The following is a 10,456-nucleotide window of genomic DNA, read 5'->3' on the forward strand; positions in this document are numbered from 1 at the left end:
CTACTTCTTCAATGCCAACGAGAATGTGAACACGTACGTCTACTACAAGGTACTCGGGTACCATTTCTTGCCATGGTTGAAGAGCACGTTCCCCAGGGAGAACTATGTTTTTACCCAAGACGGCGCCGTGGAACACACGTCCAAGAAGGTGTAGCATTTCTACAGGAAGAACACGACTACTTTGTGGCTCGTATACTTCTTGCATTCTTCCTCGCCCGACATGAACCACCTGGACTTGACTGTTTGGTGTGTCTTGGAGGGCAAAAAGAAGAAGGCTTACCACCCAAATGTCGATTCCCTGAAAGCTATGATCACGGAAGAGTGAAAAAACTTGTCGTCGGACTTCATCAAGGCCAGCTGTGCTTCTGTTTGTCCCTGTATTGAAGCCATCATTCAGAATGGAGGGAGGCATATGGAATAAAATGTGTAGATAATTGTTGAATTACCAACTTTTGATTCAAAACTTTCCCATAAAAATGACACAAAACAAAAATAGGTAGAAGTGAAAACGGCTTTTCTAATTGTTGAAGTATAGTAAAGGATTGTTGTTACTGTTAGATGTTGATGGGCTTTCATTAATGAAAACTTAGTTACTGAATATAATATTCAGTAAAACTTAGTATAATGAATACTATGGTCTCAAAGATAAATAAATATAAGACTAAATAAGTATCCTCTTCTGTTTAAATAGGGTATAAATTATTCATGAGAATGAGACATTCGTGGGTATGTGGGAGAGGTATGGGGGATGTTACACTCCTTTGAATAATTTTTTTTTTTGTCAATTTGGTCGAAAAGACAGATTTTTTATCAAAAGATGAGAGTATTTAGTCAAAATTTTGATTATTTTTCTGTCACAATTTGAATTAAATAAATGTAATTGTAGTCAATGCAATTAAAAAAAGGTGAGGTTTCATTATGCAACCAAACTACTCCCAAAACAAATATAAAAAAAGTTTTGTTGTTATCCATTTGAACTGCTTCCAACATCAGAAAGTCAATTAAGGAGCTTCTCCTCTCATACAACCATAAAGAGTTACAACTTCTGCACCAACAATATGGCTGACTTCAGAGCTGCCTCCATGTGGCACTCCTCCAGACAGTAATTGAACCCGACGGTCTTTGCAGTTAAAAACGTCTTGGATAATAATTTCTGCTCCACCTTTAATCCAAATTTGTATTCGGTCCAAACTGCCATCAATACAAGAAAATCAAATCAAGCACAGCATGCAATGGAAACGACCTTCATCGTCAAGTGCTGCCAATCTGTTCGCCAAAGTGTCGAGAATGTTATTGTTTGTGAAGTAAGACATATTTTTTTGGCTCTATAAAGATCACGTTTTTCGTAGTTTAGATATACTACTCCAAATTTTGTGTCCCAACTATGTATAACCCGCCTCTGTGTAAGAGTGGTTGAGTGTGGCAGAACAAATATTTTTGGTCCTTGTACATTAACACTCCTTGTCATTGGCCAGTTAAAAAAAAATAACAAGTTTAAAAATTTTCATGAGGTTGAAAATGGACACTTGGTGTTCGATAGACTGACAATCTAAGGTATTAGGAAATTAAACGCAACCAGTGATATACTTGTCGCCAACACCGGATAGTACAACTTTCAAAGAGGGGGCCATGAATAAATTTTGTCAATCCTTCATGTTTGTTTTTAATTAATTTTAATATGGGAAATTTTTTGATTCTGTTTTTATCTATTGATAAAAGCTATTTTTAATTATGCTTATGTATTTTAAAAAATGAACCTTTGGGTCATTTTTTAAAATAAAAGTAATTTTTTGTTGCTGTACTTTTTATTTTTCTTGCAAAAAATTATATATGCCTCTTTATAGATTATGCCACTCGTCAAATATTAGTCTTGAGAGAGTCTCCCCCCCCATACCCCCTTGCCAGGCCGCCACTGCTCATATGAACAAACTAGACTATATACAGGTTAAGAGTCTAAAACGTGAACTTGAGAGGTTCTTTAGAAATACTTCAATATTAGTAACGTGTTCAAGACAAATACTAAGTCGCCCTTCACGGCCCTCCTGATGGTACTAGCAGTCACGGTGAACTCGTTAGCGAAGTGGTTCATCGATTTTGTGGTGTTTTCCATTATCTTCTTCTCCAAGGTGGATAGGAACACCGGATTGTGTCGGTAATGGTTGAAATGGTATAGTGTTTTTGAAACTTTTTTGGTTTTTTTATGTACTATAAACATTTGTAATGAACTTTTGGGAAAGAGAATCGATTTATAGACAGACAAAGTGTCAGACACCTTAAGTATGCAAAGATGTTACGTCGTCACCTTTATTCTGTCACACTCGGAGAGGTCTTTTCCATCATTCTTCACCTTTGCTACCTTGAAAACCAGTCGGCTCATGGAGTACTTAACAAAGTCCATAATACTTGCTACCTCCTCAAGCTCAGTATCTGGATCTGAGATGTGCTGCCTTTTGGCTTTTTGCTAACGCATGGTGGCGAGATGACGACATATTTATAATGATTTGTTTATGCACAAATGATGGATAAAGCAGAATGTCAATAAATAATCACTCAACGTTTCGAAATTAATGAGAAAATTAACATTAACCACGTTTTGCTGCCCATCCCTGTATGTATATAAAAAGAAAAGAAATGTACTCAAACGTTTTATTGGTATTTTTGTCTAACCAATGGGATTTAAATAAAATATCGAAATATATAATAATAATAATATGAAAATGGTACAGTGTTTTTGAAACTTTTTTTGTTTTTGTATGTACTATAAAAAGTTGTAATGAACTTTTGGGAAAGAGAATCGATTTAAAAACAAAGTGTGAGACACCTTATGTTTCGTCGTTACCTTTGTTCTGTCACACAACCTACCTTCCCAAAAGAAAGGCCTTAAATCAATGTGTAGCACTTAGCCAATCCTTTGTAACTATGAAATAATTATTCATTAATTGTTTCAAGCATCTGAAGAGCCAATTCAAATCCAAACAATCAATATTTGGAAGTATAGTGATCAAGAGTAGAAAAATCAACAGCTGACAATAAAATACAGGTGGTGGTGGTGGTGGGGGGTAACGCCGTGATAAACGTATACGTAAATAAAATGATAACTTTGTTCATTAAATAATATGTACTATGAGAATCAAAGAGGGGGGGGGGGCAACAATAACGAACAAATAAGAAAGAAGACAGCGTATGCGCACATCATGCGCAAAAACACATTAATAATAATAATTAAATTTAAAAAAATAAACAAAAATTAACAATAATAATAAAATAAAAAACACCGTACGGAAAAGAAACACGAGTCGAGATAAAATTTCTATTCTATTCTCTCTCGTTAATAATAATGATTACTGCATATACTACTCAAGCTTGCCAACCAATTTAGTTGGAAATAGGAGATGCTGATGATAAGATGCAGGGATTGAGGGTATAATAAGTAACTAGGTACATAATATTTTATAAAATACAATACAATTACTAAGGTTATGAGTCTTCAAGGTTTTTCCCTCATGACATCATCATATGAGATGGGAAACACGTCATAATATATTTAGGTTATGGGGGATCCATAGGGAATGATGTGAGGAGTACATTGAAAGAGCCATTGTGATAATTTGTTTACATTTTAAATGACTAAAAAAATTGTTAGTCAGTCATTTCTTCTCTTCAGGGATCTTTGGATAGATCCTGAGAGGGGGGAATATATTTGAATCCAAAAGGGAAATCTTTGGTGGATCGTTGTTGTTTTTTTTCTCTTTTGGATACGAGAAAGGGAGAGAGAGAATAGGAGGGGGCTCGGGAGTCAGCATAATATCATCCCTGACTTCTGACCTCAATGTTTCTTTTCTATTTATTTCAAGGTCCTAATACTTAAGAAAACAATGCAACTACTAGGTACATAATAATATATAGGTATATGTATATATAATGATAATAAAACCAAAAAAAAAGAAAAAAAAAAGAGGGAATATTTGACAATAGAACAGGAGTAAAAATTGTATCTAACAGCAGAGTAAATATGTATGTATGTAATAACAAAGTTGAAACGTCTACTCAAAGTCCTCAATGGACTGTTGGAGACTATGGTGATGGTTGTTGGGTTGCTGGATGTCTGAAGAAGAGGAAGGAGAGGAGGGCTCCATTTTCAGTAGAGATGAAATTTGGTGAGGGCTGTTGTTATTACCAATGCTACTTGAAGGAACAATCCCTTTTGCCGCATGAGTTTGATGATGTTTGGCCAAATGCGCCTTCTGTCGAAAGCATTTACCACAAAGACCACAAGCAAAAGGCTTTTCTCCTGTATGAGTCCTTACATGCACATTCACAGAGTATCTATCTTTAAACCCCTTGCTGCAAATGTGACAATGATGAAGGAGTCGTGTTTCTTTACGAGAGGACTCATCCCTCGGTCGACGGATATAGCGTCGTCTTTGAGAGGAAGGGTCGTTATCAAGAACAAGGGATATGACTGGGTTATTATTATTACTACTAATACTACTTTTGTCGTCCTCAACACTAAGGTTTGGGAGTTCATTGTTGTTTTCCTTGGCGTTGATGGTACAGGAAAGGAGTAGAATGTTTTCTACTGAGGCCTTATCTAGTTTTTGGGGAGGATTCTTGAGTATTCCTGGTGAGAGGGGCTCAAGAGATGAGAGTAGCACTTTTTTAAGATCTGAATCACTCTGAATTAGTTTAATAGGAGGAGGAGGAGGAGGGTGTCCGAGGGATGGAGAGGTTGGAAGGCTGGAAGAGAGATGGTTATTGGTTTCGCTGCATTCATTAGTGTTAGTAGAACTGCAATTGAGTTTAGGGGGGAGAGTCACAGGTGGTGGGGATGTTGAGTTTGTTGTCGACAATTGCATATGAGATGGCGGGGGAGATGAGATGGATGAAGATGAGGAGGAATGGATTGGAACTTGTAACTTTGATGACGATGATGATAATATTTTGGAATGGGATTTTGAGGACTGGTTGAGTAAAAAGGATGTTTTACCCGTGAGGGCACTTCGGAGTAAACTATGATTACTTGACTCGAGAGAATTATCCTCTTCGTCCTCTGGATGATTCAATACAGAAGAGTCCTCTTCCATGGATATCTCCGTGATATCATTATGGTTACTACTATGACTGTCTTCTTCCTCTCTTAAAGCTGCTATTTCGACACGAGAATTATTGTTCCTACTGTGGTACTGGTGGCTCTGGTGATGGATAGCACTCTGATTGATATTACTACTGCCACTATGGTTGTTATTGAAACTGAACTGGCTATTCACATTCACATTGAGCAAAGTATTTTTTGAGAGAGAGGGAGAGACGGAGGAAATGAACTCTGAGGCGTCTCCAGAGTCCATGTTGAATAGTTCTTCACTATGAATGAGCTGAAGACGCCCCGTGTAACCATTTTGAATGGATTCCTCCTCTGATGAGACGGAAGAAGCAACATTGTTATTAATTTCATCCCTCATCCAAATTTTTTCACCGTTGATGAGAGTGATTTGACTGATGACGCTCCGTGTCTCGCTCAGAGCCGCCATGAGCGCAGAGTTATTTTCATCTTGGGATGAGCGTCTAGAACCTATTTTACAAGTTGTGGGATCTGGTATATTGTCACCCATCATGACTAAATCAAATAGATCTGCTTGCATGAGATCCCGAAAGTCCAGAGAGACTAAATCCTCATTGAGTACTTCGTTCATATTGGGAGAGTTTTACTCTTGGAGGAGGTGGTCTTATGGACGGGGGAAATATGTGAGAATAAGTAGGAATAAGGATCTCTCTGCTCTTGAATGGTTCGTAGAGTCTAAAATAGAGAGAAAAAATATATATAGGAATAGGAAATGATATGAAGAGTTTTTATTTCATGTATATTGTATATGTAATACAAGCACGCTATTGTACTTCCGCATTCTTAGAGCTAGGCCCATGCGGCCTAAGTTTCTACTTAGAACCATCATCATAACCACCTCTACTGGCATCACTTACCTACTACTTATACGTCTACTCCTCGTCACTACTATGGATGTGAGTTTATTTCACAATAAGTAAATAATTTCACTAAGGCGTTGAAGTCAACATGGCGCTCAGGGATTTGAACGAAGGGAAGAGTGGATCCTCCTTCCAAAGGGATGGCAGAGAGATTGAATTTATTAATAGTTATCGATAGAGATGGGAGTTGTCGTCACTGATATAAATATAGAGGACCACTTCTTATTTCTTTGCAAATATTAAAGGCACACAAAAACTACACAATTCCTTCGAGGAGGGAACTAGGAATCTCTGTCCTCTGTTCTTCGCTGGTGAGTTCCCCTGAAAAAAATTCTTTAAATGTCACTAATAGAACTATGCGTAGACTATTGAAGTTGAAGGCAAGTACATATTCTTATTAGTGTGTAAGAAGAAGAAGAAGAAAAAACCAACCTGTAAGCGGTTTAAGGGGCTGTAGATATTTTTTTAATTTAAAGGGCGGATATACCTGGCGGAATAACCACCACTAGAGTACTACTCACTGGTTGTTTAAAAAGACGGCACCGCTATGTGCGTATACATACAGTTTTAAGGTATATAATTCAAGTCATTTTTTTAGGCGTGCATCACCCTCATCATCATCATATCTAGTACCACAATGGATGATGGTTTCTTCTACTACTTCAAAATAATAATTTATGTATATGTACAAGTCAGAAGAAAGAAAAAGAATTCCTTAGTCATCTAAGTTATTCGTTAAATAAATATATAAAATTACATATAAATATGTAATATTATTAGTATAATCAGAGTAAAGGATCACCCAACCTTCTGCTCCTGTTTCAACTCTTCATTTCATTATGATTTACAGATATAATATATTACTATTATTATGACATGGTTACCTCCTGCTATTATAATTACCACAAGTGACGTCAGTAAGCCTTTTCTTTATTAAAAGAAAATGCTCGTCTCTATGGGGTTTTGTAGTCATCCCAAGTCACTGACCCAGAGATGATGGTTTATATATATATATAAGTTGCGTTGTTTGTACGAGTTACAACTTGTATAAAGAAATTGTACGAGTTACAATTTCTTCGTATTAAATGTATTGTTTAATTACCAGATGGGTCATTCTAATTACCAACTATTCATTTTGATCTATTACAACTACTTGATTATTATGTAATATAACTGGTGACATTTGAGCTGCAATATGTGCCATAGAATGATTATTATATTTTAGTCATTTCTATACAAATAGTCAAAAATTATAGCACTAATATATAATATATATCGAAGATAATTGCCATATCCTCATCCCAAGTACTGTAAATCCTTCATTTAAAATTACTCATCTCATCTCTTTTTTTTAGTTGTAACATTGCTTATACAAGTTACAACTTGTACAATATATAAATGTAATGGACAAGCCTAGATTTTTCACAGGTTGCCATACACAAAAAAAGAAATGAAGTACTTTGCGTATTTGTGATGAAGATAATGCTTTAATTAAATATTCATAGGATAATTGACATATTAAGGATCCCCTTTTTGACTATTTCGAATGAAAATAACTGATTTATTAGTATTCTGTGGGATGTTATAACGTTCAAAAATCAAAAGTTTTATTAAGTTTCTCATAAATACGGGCCAATATTTTTGTACTAGTTTCGGTGTTTAAGGTGATGGGTCATTTCATTCCCTGTAAAATTCAACCCCACATATTTAATACCCACTTTAAAGATGGATATTTAGCAGAGTTGGGCAAGTTCAATCAACTTAACTTAACTTAGATAAGTTAATAAGTGAAGTTAAATAACTTTTAACTGAACTAGTTCATTTTTTTAAATCAAAATTTACTTTTAACTGAATTAATTAATTTTTTAAACTACATTATTTTAACCTTAATTTAACTTGATTAAGTTAAAGTTAAATTTACTTTTTAATTCGCAGTTGAACAATTAAAAAAAAATCCTTGAAATAACCCTTGGTTCTCCGATATTTTATATGATTACATATAGTTTAAAATTACATAAAAACTCAAAAATCTAAAATTTTAGCCTTCTTTTACCTCCATTTAATTAGTTAATTTCTCTTGCATTGCTTTTTTGCTTCAAAACAGAAGTTGTTGGGAGTTTGAATCTGTATTTTTTTCTTGATCGTTTAATTAGATGTAAAGAAAATCCCATCCATGGAGACCGACAGAATAATCTTTATTATAAAGCCTTTATAAATCTGAATAACTTAAATAGTTATTTTTTAATATTATAATTAGTTTGAACTTAACCAAGGTTTCGGTGAGTTAATTTAACTTAAAGTACTCTAAAGTAAATTAACTTAAGCTTAACTAGTTACAAAAATTAAAGTCGAAATTAACTTTAACTTAACTAGTTAATTTTCATAGAAATTGACATTAAATACTTATTAAAAAATAAAATCATAATTAACTTTAACTTAACTAGTTAACTTTCCCTTCACTGATATTCATAACGTCACACAGTTTCAATCCAGAGCTGAACATAAAGCCGGTGAGAGTAAGTGATTTTGAAGAAGGGTGTAAGGGGCCCTATCAAACCGGCTTAGTATTTCTTTAAATTAGAACTGTGAGAAGAGAGAAAGGGATAATGAAATTGATGAGGGAGTTGGAATAGTGATAGATGATCGCAGGAAAGAGTAATGGCGGGATTTACTTCCCTGCTTTGAAAAATATTTGGATCGTGATTCCATTCCTACTCACTATTATCAGCACCAAAAATACTTCATATTCGTGTCATCCATCCATCACAAGTCATCAGTCATCTCCGGGTGCGACTGCCCAGGCCTTCCTACATACATAAAAAATACTGACTACATATATGACGTCATTAAATATCAAAGTGGGAATGAAAAGTCCGGAGATGAATTTACTAATAATTTAATTACTATGAATGAAAACAGTGGGAATTAATTAACTTGGAATAAAATTTCCGGTCACGTGTATTTGAATAAAAATATAAAATAAAAATCTTGCTATTCACTGGCAATTACAAGAGCCTCATAAGGATTTTTGTTTTTGTGGTGGATGGGGGTTAGCTTAGAAATTTGAGGACAGTTTTCTAACTCATAAAGTTGGGGTGGGGCTTACTTTATTGGTGGGAATATTTTTTCATGACATAATGCCACTGCATGCACTGGTTCTCATTACAATTTACGATAGTACCATTTTAAATGTATCAGTACCAGTGGCGTCCCTACTTTTTTTTGTATCAAATCTACCAGTAACAACAAGGAATTCCGGCACTTTTGATCTATCTTCCATAGAATTAACATAAAATGATCATTTTTAAAGATTTACTCAAGAAACAAAAACTGAGGAGCAGATAAATCTTTGAAAATATATCTACCTCAATAATTTAGATAGTGGGTCTCAATAACGGCCTCGATACGCGTCCTGAACCACACGCATATACCCGATATAGTTTATTACATTCCAGGACGAAGGAGTCGATAACGGACTTCTTAGTTGGAGTGATGTCCTCAGCCGTCCACAGGGGAGGCTAGAGGGGCTATGGCCCCACCAAATACATGATTTTTTCCCGGTACGAATGCTTTTTTAAAGGATTTATGTTTTTAAGGTCAATCGAGCAAATTCTGGGACAGAGGAAAAATGTTGAATTTGGAATTATTTTGAGAAAAAAGAACCCCCCTTGGAACGACCACTGGCTTGCAGACACAAAATAACAGGTCCAAGGGATTTACCACACGAAATATCGTGCCCAAAAAATGGTTCTTGGGGCTGTGGTCTCTAATGGAAAGAATATACCTCCGTTCTTTTTCAAGGCGGGACAGAAAATCGGCCAGCATGCCTATTATAAGCTGATTAAGTACACCATCTTGCAATGCCTGAAGACCAACTATCTGGAGGGTAACTGCGTGTGGACTCAGGACAGTACACCCTCTCACACGTCTGCCAAGTGCCAAAAGTTCTGCGCAGGTAACATGGCTCGAATCTGGTCTAAGAGATATGAACTCCTTCTTCACCAGATTTGAACCCACTTTGGTGAGGGAAACCAACAGAACCTCTCACCCAAATGTAGACTCACTGAATTTCTTTCATGGGACAACTTATCATCCCATCAACTTCTGTATGGGCTTCAGGCGACGTGTAAAGGCTCTGATTGATAATGAAGGTGGGCATATTGAGCGTAAAAAGTTATGCAAAAATCTTGTTAACATATTATGTTATCATTATTTGTTTGCCTTTTTTTGAGAATATAAAATTATTGATGTATTTCTAAGTCCAAATTTTGCTGCCGGCCCTGTAAGTAATTATTTTATTGTGTTGATAATTTTTTTTGAGCTAAGCTATTGGAAGAAAACTATAAACCCATTCATGCGAGTAGATCAAAATTTAATCATAGTATAAGTTATTGAATCTGGCGTTATGAGACATATAAATTGTAACTTGTACAATCTGCTTATACAAGATGCAACTTGTACATCAAATAATAATTGA

At 35.4% G+C, this 10,456-nt stretch overlaps 1 protein-coding gene across 1 annotated transcript; it reads right to left on the bottom strand.

Moving 5' to 3' along the window:
• Positions 1-2,632: 2,632 nt before the first annotated feature.
• Positions 2,633-8,959, bottom strand: LOC121116803 (uncharacterized). Its single transcript, XM_040711095.2, has 2 exons — positions 5,977-8,959; positions 2,633-5,794 (listed from the first exon to the last, which is right to left on the bottom strand). Exon 2 carries the CDS (start codon positions 5,688-5,690, stop codon positions 4,044-4,046), a length of 1,647 nt encoding a protein of 548 aa, XP_040567029.1. The 5' UTR covers positions 5,691-5,794; positions 5,977-8,959; the 3' UTR covers positions 2,633-4,043.
• Positions 8,960-10,456: the final 1,497 nt, after the last annotated feature.

Source organism: Lepeophtheirus salmonis, chromosome 4, assembly GCF_016086655.4.
Source record: "Lepeophtheirus salmonis chromosome 4, UVic_Lsal_1.4, whole genome shotgun sequence".
In the NCBI taxonomy this organism is placed as follows: domain Eukaryota; kingdom Metazoa; phylum Arthropoda; class Copepoda; order Siphonostomatoida; family Caligidae; genus Lepeophtheirus; species Lepeophtheirus salmonis.

Excerpts from the sequence above, each read along its gene's own strand:
- LOC121116803 (XM_040711095.2), bottom strand. The coding sequence starts at position 5,690 with ATGAACGAAGTACTCAATGAGGATTTAGTCTCTCTGGACTTTCGGGAT.